General features: G+C 43.4%; 1 protein-coding gene across 1 annotated transcript; it reads right to left on the bottom strand.

The window, feature by feature from the left end:
* Positions 1-2,312: 2,312 nt before the first annotated feature.
* On the bottom strand, positions 2,313-9,914 carry Pde12 (phosphodiesterase 12). Its single transcript, XM_057770310.1, has 3 exons — positions 8,517-9,914; positions 6,902-6,980; positions 2,313-6,313 (listed from the first exon to the last, which is right to left on the bottom strand). Exons 1-3 carry the CDS (start codon positions 9,810-9,812, stop codon positions 5,871-5,873), a joined length of 1,818 nt encoding a protein of 605 aa, XP_057626293.1. The 5' UTR covers positions 9,813-9,914; the 3' UTR covers positions 2,313-5,870.
* Positions 9,915-16,761: the final 6,847 nt, after the last annotated feature.

Genomic DNA, 16,761 nt, shown 5'->3' with positions numbered 1-16,761 from the left:
TGTCCAGACTTAGAACCATTCACATAGAAATGCAGTTTTCTCATCTACACTTTTGCTTTCTACAATTTCAGTCCTTGCTTTAAAAAAATAAATGGATAGGGTCATTTCAGGTTCCCTCTCCTTAGTTGCCCAAGGTACCAGCTGGGGACATATTCCTGGACACCTGCGAACCCCTCAAGAGTCAAGTCTCTTGCCAACCCTAAGATGGCTCCCTTAGATAGGATATATACTTCGCTGCTCCCGTATCCATCCTTCCTATATCCCAACCATCCCAATCCCCCGAGCTCCTCCCATCCTCCCCTTCTCATATTTCTCATCCCATTTCCCCTTTGCCCCATGCCCCCTCACCCGCAAGTTCCCAGTTTTTGCCCTGCAATCTTGTCTACTTCCCCCTCTCCATGCGGATGACTATATGATTTTCTTTGGGTTCACTTTCTTATTTAACTTCTATAGGATCACACATTATATGCTTAATGTCTTTTATTTATGGCTAGAAACCGATTATGAGTGAGTACATCCCATGTTCCTCTTTTTGGGTCTGGGATACCTCACTCAGGATAGTGTTTTCTATTTCCATCCATTTGCACGCAAAATTCGAGAAGTCATTGTTTTTTACTGCTGAGTAGTACTCTAATATGTATATATTCCACACTTTCTTCATCCATTCCTCCATTGAAGGGCATCTAGGTTGTTTCCAGGTTTTGGCTATTACAAACAATGCTGCTATGAACATAGTTGAACAGATACTTTTGTCATTTGATGTGGCATCTCTTGGGTATATTCCCAATAGTGGTATTACTGGATCTTGGGGTAGGTTGATCCCAAATTTCCTGAGAAATCGCCACACTGATTTCCAAAGTGGTTGCACAAGTTTGCATTCCCACCAGCAATGAATGAGTGTGCCTCTTTCTCCACAACCTCTCCAGCAAAGGCTATCATTGGTGTTTTTGATTTTAGCCATTCTGACAGGTGTAAGATGGTATCTCAAAGTTGTTTTAATTTGCATTTCCCTTATCGCTAAGGAGGTTGAGCATGACCTTAGGTGTCTTTTGGCCATTTGAATTTCTTCTGTTGAGAATTCTCTGTTCAGATCAGTGCCCCATTTTTTTATTGGGTTCATTAGCATTTTAAAGTTTAGTTTCTTGAGTTCTTTATATATTTTGGTGATCAGACCTTTGTCTGTAGCAGGGTTGGTGAAGATCTCCCAGTCAGTGGGTTGCCTTTTTGTCTTAGTGACAGTGTGAAGCTACTCAGTTTCAGGAGGTCCCATTTATTCAATGTTGTCCTTAAATGACCCTATCCTATACTGATGAATATCTTGCATATCACCTTAGAACCTTCATCTGGCGATGGATCGAGGTAGAGACAGAGTCTCAATTTGGAGCAACGGTCTGAGCTCTTAAGGTCCAAATGAGGAGCAGAAGGAGGGAGAACATGAGCAAAAAATCAGGACCACGAGGGATGCACCCACCCACTGTGACAGTGGAACTGATTTATTGGGAGCTCACCAAGGCCAGCTGGTCTGGGACTGAATAAGCATGGGTTGATTCCGGACTCTTTGAGCATGGCGGTCAATGAAGACTGATGAGAAGACAAGGACAATGGCACTAGGTTTCGATCCTAATACATGAACTGGCTTTGTGGGAGCTTAGCCTGTTTGGACGCTCACCTTTCTGGACGTAGATAGAAGGACCTTGGTCTTCCCGCAGGGCAGGGAATTTGGAATGCTCTTCAGTATCGAGAGGGAGGGGGAATGGAGTGGGGGGAGGAGAAGAGGAGTGGGGATAGGGGGAGGGAAGTGGGGGGAGCGGGCAATATTTGGGAGGAGGGGAGGGAAATGAGAAACGGGGAGCAGGTGGAAATTTTAATTAAAAAAGAATAAAAAAAAAAATGGAAATTTTAAAAATAGGTTTTAAATAACTTATGACATTGTAATTTTTCTATTTATTGATAATACATGTGCTTAATTTATCACTTAAACTTTATCATAAGTATGTGCACACACAAAAATGGATACAGGAAGTATACAGTATTCTGTCTGCGTGTATGCCTGCAGGCCAGAAGAGGGCACCAGATCTCATTACAGATGGTTGTGAGCCACCATGTGGTTGCTGGGAATTGAACTCAGGACCTTTGGAAGAGCAGGCAGCGCTCTTAACCTCTGAGCCATCTCTCAGCCCCATTAGGAGTCTTATAAATAGAGAAGACATGTTCCCTAGAGGGAATTTAAATTAAAAAGCAAAACCAGTACCACTTCATACTAGAGTCTGTTACCAAATAGAACTAGTAAGTGTTGAGGATGTACAGAAATTAGAGCACTCATGTATTTCTGGTGGGGAAGTGTACCTGCCTTCAGTAATATTCCCAAAAGGTAAATATTTTTCCCATATGACCCAATATTTCTGCTCCTGTCTAAGAGTGATACTCAAGAAAAATAAAAACACTCACACAAAACTTGTACACAAATGTTTATAGCAACATTATTTGTGGAAGCAGTACAAATGCCCATCAATCTATAAGATAAATGTAGTATAACCTAACAATGGAAAATTCATTAAAAAAAATACCCAGTATTGACACTACAACATGGAAGTAACTAAACAGCCTAACTGAAAGAAGCCAGTCACCAAAGGACATATTTCTTTGCATTTGTGAAGGTCCAAAATAGACATTTCATGGAGACAAAGTAGGTAAAGGATTATCAGGGTTTCTTTCAGCTGTTAGACTTAGTCTGACACCCAAATACCAATAGCTCTTAACAATAAACATACCAGTTTAAGCCAGGTGGTGGTGGCTTGCCCCTTTAATTTCAGCACTCCAGAGGGAGAGGCAGGCAGTTCAAGGCCAGCCTAGTCTACAGAGTTCCAGAGAAACCTTGTCTTTAAAAACCAAATAATAACCCCAAAACATTATAGAACTTGGGTTTTGACAGAACAAGAGCTTCCTATCAGATCAAAGATAAAGCCAGCTGGACAGCTTTAATGGTTCTTGTTGATTTTTTTTTTGTTTAAAAAGTTTTTTAATATATGGGTATGGGCCTGCCATGTGTCTGTACCATGCACATGCCTGGTTCCCAGAGATGATGGATTCCTGGAGCTGGAGTTAAAAGAGGTTGTGAGCCACTGTGTGGGTGCTGTGAAATGAACCCCAGGTCCTCTAGAAGAGTGAGCACTCTTAATCACTGAGTGGTCTTTTCAGGCTCAAGTTATAATGTTTCAGATGTCATTCATTAATAATTCTATAGAAGCTGGTAAAGCCAACTCAAATGATTAAGCTTAATGTTAAAATAATTATATAAATTTTAGCAACTATATGTTAATACACTAAAGGTGGTCAAATAAAAATAGTTCCCTACCCGTTATTTAACAGGAAATATGTCACCTTAATTTATTGGCTTACAGCTTAAAAATTGCCTTAAATTTAGGGATTTAAAAAAAAAATCTTTAATAGTTTGAACCTTTTATAATTACACATAATTTATTATTATACTCATATTTATCTCATTTTCTCAGTAATTACTATTTTTATACATTCTTGCTATCTACTAATCTGGATTTAAAGTGGTCCCATTTAAAAGTTCTCTGAAATTGCTGAAGTTAAAAAATAGCCTTTTGTTGTGAACATCTTAGTTTTTTACCATAATTTTCATTTACATTCAAGGTTGTATTTTTGAACTTGGATTTTTATACTTTTCTTTAAAGGAAGCACCTTTTCCACTTGGCACAAACACATAAAAATAAGTAGCAGTTGGTGAAGTAGGCTCTGAAAAAGGGTTTGGTAAACTATTGAGAGTAAAGTATGTTTATGACTGTAACAACTTCAATTCAGGAAGTTAAAACTGCATCATTAGAGTATTACTTCATATTTACTAGGATGACTTTTAAAAATGGGAGTAAGAGCCTGGCGGTGGCACACCTTTTATCCCAGCACTCAGGAGGCAGAGGCGGGTTTACATCTCTGAGTTTGAGGATGGTTGGGTCCAGGGCAGCCAGGGCTACACAGAGAAAAAGGCTGTCTTGGTGGGTTCAGGGAAAATTAGTGGTGGAAATAAGGTTGAGAGGATGTAGGGAAAACCAAACCTGTGCACTACAGTGAGCAAGTGTATAAGACAGTGCTGCTATGGCAAGAAAGTCTGGCAGTATTCCAGAAAGCTAAAGAGAATTACAACCCAGCAATTTACTCTGAAATATAAACTCAAAAGAACTGAAAGCAGATGTTTTGGATTGGTGTATAGCTGAGTGGTAGAGTATTTGCCTAACAGGATGTGATTCCCCAGCACTGCCAAAAAGGATGTAGAACCAAAAACTTGGGCACAAATACCCATAATACTAGACACAAGAGCAAAGAGACAGTCCAGATGTTCAGATAAGCAAGATGTATTATCCATGCAGTAGAAAATGCTCAGCTGTAAAAAAAAGATGACGTGTTGGTACATACTGTAACATGGATGAACCTGGAAAACATACAAGTGAATAAAGCCAAAACACTGTAGTCAGAAATGGTCTTCTTTTGACGAATGACTAAGTGTAGTGTCTGTTATGGGGACAACCGCATAAGAGTTATTTTCACAGGATAACATGCTCTAAAATGGTCGCCTTCTTCAGCAAGAACTTAGGACATAAATGTGCTTCACCACAAAGTTGCTAGATTTCCCATATTTATTAGAATCAAATGTACTAAAAATTCCAAAAGTAGTAGAAAAATTCAATCACAAAGATAGCTTAAACACTTCTGATGAACACCTTGTATTAATTTGTAGGTACAAATAAATCCAGGTATGATATTTATAGAATTTTTGTAGTGTTTCCTAGCTTTGCACTCTAGTCGTCCTGACATCTGTATGCTGGAGATTTGACTAAGTCAAATCTTTTTATACTTCATTATCTGTAAGTCTATAAAGTTTATTTCAGAGACTGGGAAAAAGCCCACTGTTCCCTTTTTCCATTTATGTAGCCCAAACTGACCTTGAACTGTGTAACCCAGACTAGCACTGAACTCAAAGCAGCCCTACCTCAGACTCCTGAGTGCTATAAAAAGCACCATGCTACGATCTCTTTTTCCTGCTTATAAAAAATTATCATTTTGAAAATGCTCGATGGTTTAAGTATAATTTGAAGCCCCAATCAGAAGTTTCTCATAAAATAATTGTGCTCTATTTTTTCATGTCATAGGGTCAAGTACCCTGTGTGTTGAAGAAGAGTGAAGACAAGGGGATCAGACTGTGTCGCTGCTTCCTGGGAACACTAACTGTTAAAATGGTCTGAACTGTGAATGAGAACACAAATTACGCACGTTTGTGCCACCATATACGCACTAAAAAACGCTAGAAATAAGAGAAGGGAAATACCCTGCTAACTGAAAAATGAAGAAGCTATAAAAATTGTTAATGGTATATTTTAATCTTTTGTTAAAGCTCTAAATTATAATAACTTCACCAAATTGAGGTAGTGATAGACTAATGTATTCCATGTCTCTCTGAAGTATTTCACCTTTTACTTGCATGTCCCCCTCCAATTATATGAACATAATTCAATGTAAAGTGTTATGAAAGAAAAATTGAGGTTATTCAAATAGTACTTAAAAACCTTAATTGCCAGCTTAAAAAAACCTAGCTGTACACAATAGTTCATTTTTTCTTGCTAGTCATATGTTTTCCTCCAAATGTAGGAAATTAAAAAAAAGGATAAAGATATATGATGCAAACATTATGAACTGGTATGTAACAAAGCCACCTGAAACATAACTAGTAGGGAATGACCATAATAAAGTTAGTATCTAGATGTCCTCTGAAGATTTTTATATATAAGCGCTGATTCATATTAAATTTTCTGAAAAGTAACTCGCTCCCTTTTCATTCAATGCAGCAAAATCTACTTCCATTTTAAATCACAAACCAGTGCTATGTGATCAGAAGGGTGAGAAACACTAGGTAAGGCCTGATGGGTGGTAACTTCTTCATGACTAGGTAACGGAATCACCTGTTCAACCTCGAAAGCATTTAAGTCAATGAAAATGTAATCTAGACATCCGTGAAAGCCACCAACATAGTTGGTGTAAGCAGGTTCTCCACAAGCACTTTTCAGTTTGAAAAGGTGTGTGAGAGACATATTGCATCTTTCCTCTTCCCCATTGGAAGCCCAGTCTTCATGATCCTCTGGAATGCTGCCATTGATGACAAAATGATACATTCCTGTAGATGGTGTACTATTAAAGTCTCCACAAAATATAACTGGTAGGCCAGGATACAGGTCACATGAAACATGTCTAATGTGTGCCAAGGCTACTGCCATTTGAATGAGACGAATGTATCCACCTACAAACAAACAAAATTAATGTAAGTACTTTTTAAAGCCCTCCTAAGAAGAGAGGGAGGGCTCTCACAAATTATGGTACCTAAGTAACATTCACTATGTATATGTATGTGCATACAAACACATTTTTACATTGTCTGTGTGGAGGTCAGAGGACAATGAGGGGGTGTGCCTCGGTGTCTGTATGGAGGTCAGAGGACAATTTACATTGAGTTGGTTCTCTTTCCACTGCATGGGTCCCTGGTATTGAACTCAGGCCATCAGGCTTGATGGAAGCACCTTTACCAGCTGAGCTACCTGGGCCCAAGACATTTCTGTAAAATAGCTTTAGCAACTTTAAACACCTACAGCATCTGAGTGACATTCAGAACATATGTTTGTATAGGGCTGGGGTGGTAGTGCATACCTGGAATCTCAGCTGAGGAGGCTGAGGCGGAAGGGTTTCAAGTTCTAGGCCAACATACATTTCAAAGTTCCATCAAAAAAAAATCAACTAAAAGCAAGATATATGTGTACATCTCTCTGTGTGTGTATGTGTATGTAAAACAGCTTCAATAACTTAGTCACTTGTAAAACTAAATAAAACTTACCGTTTGGGTGCCAGTAGAGATGGGTATTAGCAACGCATATCTTTTTAGAAGAGTCCTTTGTAGACTGAAGAACTGAAATCTACAATAGAAAACATCAAGAGTTCAGTTGGTGTTTGCCCACCTCCTGAAAACTTCTTGGATTTTGTTGCTTGAGACAGTTTCTCACCAGATAGTCCTAGCTGTCCTGGAACACACTATGTAAACTAGAGTGGCCTCAAAACTCATAGAAATCTACCTGCCTCTTCCTCCAAAGTGCTGGGATTAAGGGCAGGTGCCACAACATCCCACCCTGCAGAAGGTTTTGTACTTAAAATTAACAACTGAGCTACTTTATTTCACAGACCCTTGAAAACTAAGATAACATTTTTAAAATCTGATCTTGCATGTTTTAAGGTATGCTAACATGAGAAAAGGTAATAACGTTTTAGTAACCATCCAGTATACATAACCATTAGGAAAACACACTTTAGTTGAAAATTAAGACTGGATACTGTTTTCAAGTGTGACAGCACATGCCCCTGGAGTCAGGCAGGTCTTTGAACAGTCTAGCGTTTACAGTGCTATGCCGTGGAGCAAGACACTCTTCAGTGTTAAAATGGCAAAGCAACCGTATCACCTACCTCATAGAAGTGTGCATTCAATTAAACGAATTTACATACAAGTGTACAGAACACAACAGTGCTTAAAAACAGGTAGATATTTGTTTTACTCAGAACAAAATCTCTCTTGCCTAAATGCTTTGGACCAAAAAACAATAATTTAACCCCAACACTTGGGAGGCAAAGGCAGGTGAATCTCAGCGCCAGCCTAGCCTACATAGCCAGTTCCAGGGCATCCACAGCTACTCAGTGAGACCCTGCCTCAAAATACCAACAAAAACAAACAACAGGCCGGGCGGTGGCGCACGCCTTTAATCGGGAGGCAGAGGCAGGCGGATCTCTGTGAGTTCGAGACCAGCCTGGTCTACAAGAGCTAGTTCCAGGACAGGAACCAAAACCACAGAGAAACCCTGTCTCGAAAAACCAAAAAAGAAAAGAGAAAAAAGAAAGAAAGAAAAAAAACCAAACAGGCAAAAAATAACAGAGTTTTATGCTAAGAAGCAGTTCACACCCTGAACAACAAAGCTAGCTAGCTAGCCTAATCAACTGGCTAAGAATCCCGGTTCAGACTTCTATGAACCAGAGTAAGCGCATTTGAATATTTTCTCATGTATGAAATAATAGTATCTGTAAAACAAACCAAAGTCAATGATTTCTTTTACATACTAGGTTAACAACAGTCGTGAAACAGGTCTTAAAACAAGAGGCACTTATACTTGTAACCGCTTTAAAGCGCGCTACAAGTGCTTGGCACGTTCTGACCATGACTGCATTTCTCCGTATCTACCTGGATCGTGAGCACTAAGACTGCTCTATTCATCTTGTTCAAGGCGCCCTGCGTCGGGGTTTGATACACTAGAGGTGTTTTGTACGTGCTGGATTAATGACCAAGCCACACTGTAGAAGACGCTAGGGCAAGCATACTTGAAAGAAATGCGATCTAGACAGTACCACCACCCCTCCACTCCGAAGGCCCCGAACCATGGTGAGTATGAAGACAGGCAAAGCTACTTGACCTGAAGGACGGACGATCTCTGGAGTACTTTCTCCTGCGCTAGAGGGTTCAAAGCGAGTTTCTCTAGCAGGTCCTTGTGCAGCGGGTCCGACTCCAAGGCTTCTTGAAAAGAAATGTCGTGTTGGCTAAGGAGGTTGAACTTGGACTTCCGGTAGAAAGTGGCCAGGCCTTCGTGTTGTTTGATCCGGAACACGCCCTCCAGGCCGAAGGCCTCCAGGGCCGGTACCAAGCTGTCGGCGAACACCTCGCGGTCCACCTCCTGCAAACAGATGAGGTCTGCGTTGTAGCCCGTGAGCTCCTTCTGGATGAGGTTCTGGCGGTAGTCAAGCTCCAGCGCGTAGGGCGCACAGTACGGGTAGAGGACGGTCCGGGAGAACTCGGTCTGGGCGTACGTGTCTGCCAGGATGTTGTAGGAGACGGTCCGGATGATGGAGTCCTCCGGCACCTTCTTGGTGTACAGATGCCGATGGTCAAACGTGCAGGTGCCGGGCCCGGCCTCCACGGGACACACGCTCTCCAGCTCGCGGCTGGGCCCGAAGCGCTGCCCATTGCCCGGCGTGCAGTGAAGCTTGAGCCGCAGCCCGATGTCCGCGTTGCACGGGGTGTACACGCGCTCGGCCACACCCGTATCGGTCCAAGCCGAAGACGGCCCGGGGCGCGACGACGACTCGAGGCCGCCGTCCCCGGGCTCGGCCGCACCGGGCTTGACCTCCTTGAACCAGCGGAACACGGAGCTGGCGGAATCCCCGAACTCCAGGCTGAGCTTGGGACACACCGGGAAGCCGGCCATGATGTAGCGCGGCAGCTGCAGCTCGGTGAAGGCGGGCGGGTTGCGCTCCACCTTGTACTTGACGTCGCCGATCTGCAGCACCGCGCCGTCCTGCCAGGCATCCACGTTGAGCACGTCGTCCGCCACGGCCTCCTCGCGGTAGTACAGCTTCACCACCGGCTCGCAGGCCGCGGCCGGTTCCGGAGCGCAGGCCGCGCCACCGCCCGACTGCGCTCGGTTCTTCCGGTTCTTCTTGGCGGCCGCCGCCTTAGCGTGGCCCTTCAGGGCGTTGGTAGCGATCCGGCTGAGGGCCCGGCCCAGGGGCTCGCTCTGGTCGCGCTGCATGTTCTTGTGGCTGCCGTCGGCCAGCGCGAACGACAGGCTGAGCTTGGGCTCCGAGGGCACGCAGCGCACCACCGCCCGCTCCATGGCGCACGCCGCCTGCTCGCTCGCCGCCTCGGCCCGGCTGCGCTGCTCCACCACCGACCGGACCCCACGCAGCGCGGCGCGGCCCGGAAGCCTCCACATGAACCTAGAGGCCGATGGGACTTGAGAGCCAGAGTCGCTCGCCGGTGAGCCCGCGCGGAGAAGCGGCAGCAACCGGCTCCTGCCCCATTCAGAACGGGGACTTCCGGTCGGCGGCGGGCGAAGGAAGCTCATGGGGTTCGCGACGCGCACTTTCACCACACTCACTCACAGGCTCGTTTCTGGTAGAGCCGCCTGTGTCTCGAAGGACGCGCCTTGGTGTGTTTGTGTTCAACGCGGTTTAAATGCAAAGAGAGGAGGAAGTGTAAAGGCGCCGGGGGGTAGGGTGGGTACCAAATCCCGAGTTTTGTCGAAAGTGCGGGCTTCCAGAACCGGAAATGATTGGGCAGTGTCGTCACGCCTTGGTCTCGCGGCGATACTAGGCTTTCTGTCACTTCTCTTGGCAATGCACCGGCCTGAGAGTGTGAATGGCGGGAACCCTACCAGGATTGCAACAGTTCTCACAGTTTGGCCGCCCTGCCCCCTGATTTTCGAATTTCAAGGTGTAGCGGGTGGAGTGAAGCTCGGCCCGGTCCCTTACCCATGCAGTCAGCACTGAGGGCACACGGTTTACTTAAGCCTCACGTTGTTGTTTTTGAGGTAGGTCTCCAATCCGTCGCTTAGAATTGCGGAACCGGGAAAGACAGGGTCAAAGCCGCACAACATAGGAAGTTGTCAGGGAGTCCCGACAAGTTTCTAAACTGTTACTAAGTTGTAAAGAGCTTGGAAGGCCTTGTCTTTGTAGGGTTGCAAGATTTAGCAAATAAAAATACATGGCTCAGGTAAAACACAGAGAATTTTTTAAAAACGAAAATGCTTAATTCCTCCCCGTATTACTTTATCTGAAGTTTAAATTTGGCTGAGAGTTTTCTTCCGATTTTTATTTCTTTCAAAACTCTTAAAGAATGAATGATCTTGACATATTTGTAGACCAAAACGAAGCCCTGCCTGACCAGGATAGTGAACCCAGGGGACATTAGCATCGACGGTACTGACTCAGATGGTCAGGTCTGACATCAAGCGCTTCTACCCACTGGGCCATTTTGCCTGCTCAGACCTTCTTTTGTTTTCATGGTCTTGTATTTATCTCCGAAAAACCACAAAGCCAGATAAAACCCCCTGCAGCGAGTTGACAGTTTAGATAGAATGCCTTGGGGGTGGAGGATTCCCTCTCCTTAGCCTCGTCAGTGAGTCTGCAACCCATATATATCCAGTTTTAGCATTGGCTGAGGGGGGCAGCTAAATTTTCAGCAGAGTTTAACATAGTACAGGGTTTCTCTGTGGTTTTGGAGCCTGTCCTGGAACTAGCTCTTGTAGACCAGGCTGGTCTCAAACTCACAGAGATCCGCCTGTCTCTGCTTCCAAAGTGCTGGGATTAAAGGCGTGCACCACCACCACCCGGCTGGGGGGGTCTTTCATCATGTGTAACTTGGCGTGGGTGTGTGGGTTCACACGGGTCTATGAAATGAAGATTCAGGGACACATTGATAATGGACGTACTCTTTGCAGTGCAGGGGGCTCCGTCTCCGTGAACTGCAGCGCTTTCCCTTTGCCTCCCAGCATCTTTATTTTTCCTGTGCTTACACTTTAGCTAGAAGATTTCCATATCCCAAAACAAACTGAATGGAGCTTCCCACAATACAATGCCAGGTGCAAATACCTGATTCATGAGGTGCCACGGTTTTCCCTAAACCAAGTTGTGCATAGGCTTTGTATCCATGGGACACTCAGACTAGATTCACACAGGGCAACAAAAGGTATCTGTAACACAAAGGATGCATTAGGGGCTGAGTGCATCCGGGCTAGGCCAGGTAGAGCCCAGTGGGAGTTCATGGCTAGTGGGGGTTGCTTGCTATCCCTCTGGCACCAGGCAAAGGGGACATTACTGTACGGAACATGCAAGTTTCTCAGAAACTCAGAACAAAGGCAAGAAAGGTCACCAACAGGGAGGGTGAGTAGGAAGGCCAGGACTCCATTAGGTCCCAACAGGCTTTTATTTAGTGGGTTATGGGGAAAATTTAGGGGAAAGGGAAATGGGGGAAGGGAAGAAAGGAAAAGAGCAGCGGGGAGAGGGAAGGGGAAAATTGGGGAGAAGGGAGTGAAGCAGAAGCTGCCTCTTTAGGAGAGAGCCAGAAAGGAGGGGGCTCAGGCTGGAAGCAGAAGGAAGTTCCACTTGCCTCAGCGGATGGGGAGAAAGTGGGTGGGGCTTGTCTCTTAAAGGGACAGGACACACCATTACACCTATACACAAATTTTTCTTTTAAAGAAGAAACTTGGTATCCATATTAGAGGATCACTTTTTTGTGTTTTGTTTGGTTTTTTGTGGTTTTGTTTGCTTTTGCTTCTCGAGACATAGTTTTTCTGTGTAGCCTTGGCTGTCCTGGAACTGTCTCTGTAGACAAACTGACCTTGAGCTCACAGAGATCCACCTGCTTCTACCTTCTGAGGGCTGGGATTAATGGCATGTGTAACCATTGCCTGGTTTGGTGTTTTGTTTTGTTTGATACAGGCTTTTACTGAGTCCAGGTTGCCCTCAAACATGTAGTCCTCCTGACTCAGCCACACAAGCTCTAAAACTGCACTGTGTGCCACCAGGCTTAGCCAGAGGATCACATTTTGCACTTGATCTTAGCCAAAAGGCTGAGAAGCGATAAGAGGATCACATTTTGATGTGATAAAATAAATCCTTTTTAAATAATCAAGGCTTTGAAAAAAATAATAATATAATACAAATTATATTCTTGGACTCAGAACTAGAGTTTTTACTTCTTCCTGAAGCAGATGGAAACAAATACAGAGACCCACAATCAGACATTATGCAAAGAACGAGAGACCTTGGAACAAACACTCAGCCCTAATTGGGATAATCTCCATGAAATCCCTCCTCTCAGGGATCGGGGAACTCTGCAAAAGAGGAGGTAGAACAACTGTAAGAGCCAGCGGGGGTGGAGAACACCAAGGAGTCTCTACACACAGCAGGGCTAGTGCATGTGTAAACTCATGGAGATTGAAAGATCATCCACGGGTCTACACAGTTCTTTACCAGATGGAGTCCTAGAGCTGAAAGAAGTGGACACATGTCCTCATCCCTAGCCCAGAAAGCTATCTCCCAATTGATAACCATTTGCAAATAAAAATTTAGCTTTCTCCAAGGGAATCTCACTGAGAAAACAAACTACTCCTAAGTATGGGCTGCAGGCCCAGCTATAGATGGCCAGCCCATTCCTCACATTCCAGTCCAGACCACCAAGAAGCAAGATGGCTAACATAGATAAGAATAATGGGTTAATATAAGTAAGCTACAAGAGCTAATAAGAAGCCTGGGCTAATGGGTCATTCAGTTTTATAACTTATGGAGATCTCTGTGTGGTTTTCTTTGGGGCTTGCCGGCTGTGGGGTATCAGGCAGGAAAGAAACCCCAACAAGCAGGCCCCTCATGTTACAGAATGGCGCCCATGTGGATAACTGCATCCACAGAGAGCCTGAGAAAGCTTGGGAAAGAATAAAGCATGTTTTCTTTTTTTTTTCTTTTTCTTTCTCTCTTTTTTTTTTGATTCCTGTCCCGGAACTAGCTCTTGTAAACCAGGCTGGCCTCGAACTCACAGAGATCCGCCTGCATCTGCCTCCTCGAGTGCTGGGATTAAAGGTGTGTGCCACCAACTGCCCGGCTAGCATGTTTTCTTGGTAGCAGCAATTTCTCAGGTTTACAGTGTGTTAAAAATATATGCAGGCTAAAGGTTAAAGTCCGAAAGAAAGAAAGAAAGAAAGAAAGAAAGAAAGAAAGAAAGAAAGAAAGAAAGAAAGAAAGAAAGAAAGAAAGAAAGAAAGAAAGAAAGAAAGAAAGAAAGTTGGGTGTGGTGGTACACACCTTTAATTCTCTGCTTGGGAGGCAGAGGCAGACAGATCTCTGTGAGTTCAAGATGTGGTAGCACACACCTTTAATCCCAGCACTTAGGAGGCGGAGGCAAGGGGATCTCTGTGAGTTCAAGGTGTGGTAGCACTTGCCTTTTAATCCCAACACTTGGGAGGCAGAGGCAAATGGATCTCTGTGAGTTCAAGGACAGCCTGGTCTACAGAGTTATTCCAGGACAAAGAGAACCTGTCTCAAAAAGTAAAAGTAAAAATAAAAGAAATAGAGATTAAAGTAAAGACACATAAAGATGGAAAATACACAGAGAATCTTGATACTGTATGCTATTATGCTCTCTTTGAATTGTTTGAATGCTGAGGAAGGGGCAATAGCTGCTAAAAGATGTTTGCTTATAAATGCTGCTGAATTAATCCAAGATAGGTATTTTCAAAAATGAAGTCAAAAGGTATGTTACTTTGGAGAAGAGATTTTGCTTTTGTTTCCACAGAACATGAGAGGCTGTGGATTCATTCTGAGTTAAGAAAAATCAGGTTCAATCAAGGAAGACCACCTGAAAAATCTTCGGTAGAAACAGATGGCCCAGATGTCTGAGTTCTACATCCAGAACAGATTCAAGATTGCTGCCCAAGATGATCAAGACTCACAGGATACTCCAGTCAGACTTGATTATAACTCTAAATTTTCTTTAGGTCCCCATAACTAGGATGATGTCAGATGTCAGAGACGCAAACCAGGTCTGTCTTGTTATGTTCTCGTCCATTTTCCTTCTTCGCCCTTTCCTTTTCCTTTTCATAGGCTTTCCCAAAGACCACAGCCCGACCTGGTGTATGCCTCAGCCTCCTGAGAGCTATGACTGCTTCAGCCTGACTACGTTTCTTTGCCTCTCGTTTTTTCATTCCACCTTTAGCCCAAGATGTCTCACCTTCTCTCCCTTGTCCCTCCTATTTATAGTGATATGTTATTGTGTTTTAATAAAGAGGCAGACGGATCTCTGTGAGTTCAAGGCCACCCTGGGCTACACAAGATTGATTCTGTCTAAAAGAAACAGCTCGCACAAAGGTGATCCCAGCACTTGGGATCAAATGCCTTTTAATCCCAGCAGTAGGGAGGTGGAGACAGGAGTGATATGACTGGGCAGAGAGAGGACTATAAGGGGAAAGAGACAGGAACTCAGTGGAGAGTGGAGTGTGTGGTGTGCAGTTTGAGGATTTGTGGAGACAGGATCTCATCCATTTTTGGCCTGAGGTAGAGGTCTGATCTTCAGGTTGAACCCTAGCATCTGTCTCTAGGTTTTTGTTTTTTTGTTCTATGTCTATTTGTACTTCCCTAACTAGTAGTAGTCTTATTCTCTTTGTGCATTTCACTTATGCCCATGGCAACTACTATATTACTGAACACAGCCCTAACAGTATTCCTTCTTACAATGATTGGCAATTAGGGATGACTTTTTTGCTGTTACTATTTTCATAATATTTCTACTGTGTGAGAGTGGTTATTTTGCATGCAGTGTTCTCTGGGGGGGAAGTACTGTGATCAGCCAGGTACCACAGACAGTATAACAGGAAAATGACATCTCTACTCTACTACAGCCTAGTTATTCTTGAATATTGCAGATATTTCCACTTAAAGAATAAGAATTGTTTTTTTAAAAATTTACCCTGGGGTCACAAGATGGCTCAGAGTATTAAGGCACCTGTTTCCATGATTGAAGACCTGTATTGGATACTTGGGACCCACTTGGTTAAAGGAGAGAACCAGCTCCTACAGGTTGTCCTCTGACCTGCACACACATATTGTAGCATATGTGTATACACACAGAGACACACAAAGTAAGAAAATGTAAATTAAAGCACTAACCCCAGATACACAACTCAAAGGACAAAAACACGAGAAACATGAAAGTTCAAGCAACATAACTGCTTCACAGATTACTAACCCTTGAGTAACGGCTTCCAATTGCAAAGGAACTCAAAAGAATGATTCTAAGTATGCTCATAGAAATCAAAGAGGACACTCATTTACGAAATGAATTCCAAGAAAACACAAATAACTGAATTAAATAAGGAAATGTGTGTTATAAAGATAGAATTTAACAAAGAGATGGAAATACTGAAGAAACCAAACTGAAATACTGGAAATTAAAAATTCAATAAGTAAAACAAAAGTTTCTGCAGACAGTGTCATCAGTGAAATGGGTCATGGGAAGGACGATGTCAGGACTTGAAGACAAGGAGAGGAATATTCACACATGTACACGTATGAACAGAGCTTTTGAGATCTATTAAAAAATCAAGTCTATGAAATATGGGCATGAAAAAAGAATATTATGTTAAAGGTACAAAACGTTTCAATAATATCATAGAAAATTTTCCAAATCAAGGGAAAGGATTTGTAGAAGACATTTAGAACAATTATGACCAGCTAAAAAGCTCCCTTCATCATCTAGTTAAAATCCTAAATATAAAGAAACGGTCGAATGAGTCATGAATAAAGGTAGGCCCATCAGAATAATAGCTAATTTCTCAACAGAAACTTTAAACACCAAGAAAGCTGAAAGACACTGCCACCTAGACTTCTATAGCCACCAAAGCTATGTCATAACTGAAGGAGAAAGTAAACCCTTCTGTAATAAAAAATAGGCTAAAGGAATTCATGACCACTAAGACAATTTACAGTATCTACAGAAAATGCTTGAATCCTTTAGAAGAAGAGAAAGATACACACCCACAAGACTTCAGAAAACAACTCACTGGAATGGGATAAGCAAATTAGGAGCAGGAAAACAATTGACAAGAATTAGTGGGCTGGAGAGATGGCTCAGAGGTTAAGAGCATTGCCTGCTCTTCCAAAGGTCCTGAGTTCAATTCCCAGCAACCACATGGTGGCTCACAACCATCTGTAATGAGGTCTGGTGCCCTCTTCTGGCCAGCGGGCATATACACAGACAGAATATTGTATACATAATAAATAAATATTTTTTTAAAAAAAGTCTTTGCTGGGCGGTGGTGGCGCACGCCTTTAATCCCAGCACTCGGGAGGCAGAGGCAGGCGGATCTCTGGCCAGCCTGGTCTACAAGAGCT

This window comes from Chionomys nivalis, chromosome 5 (assembly GCF_950005125.1).
Source record: "Chionomys nivalis chromosome 5, mChiNiv1.1, whole genome shotgun sequence".
Classification (NCBI taxonomy): domain Eukaryota; kingdom Metazoa; phylum Chordata; class Mammalia; order Rodentia; family Cricetidae; genus Chionomys; species Chionomys nivalis.
Note: the sequence above shows the minus strand (reverse complement) of the source record. Positions and strands in the feature narration are given on the sequence as shown.

Bases quoted from the DNA above. Each gene is read 5' to 3' on its own strand.
- Pde12 (XM_057770310.1), bottom strand. From the start codon at position 9,812: ATGTGGAGGCTTCCGGGCCGCGCCGCGCTGCGTGGGGTCCGGTCGGTG. The intron at 6,981-8,516 runs GTCAAGTAGCTT...TTTCTATTGTAG, and splicing joins AGAGATCGTCCGTCCTTCAG to ATTTCAGTTCTTCAGTCTAC. The intron at 6,314-6,901 runs GTAAGTTTTATT...GTTTGTTTGTAG, and splicing joins TCTCTACTGGCACCCAAACG to GTGGATACATTCGTCTCATT.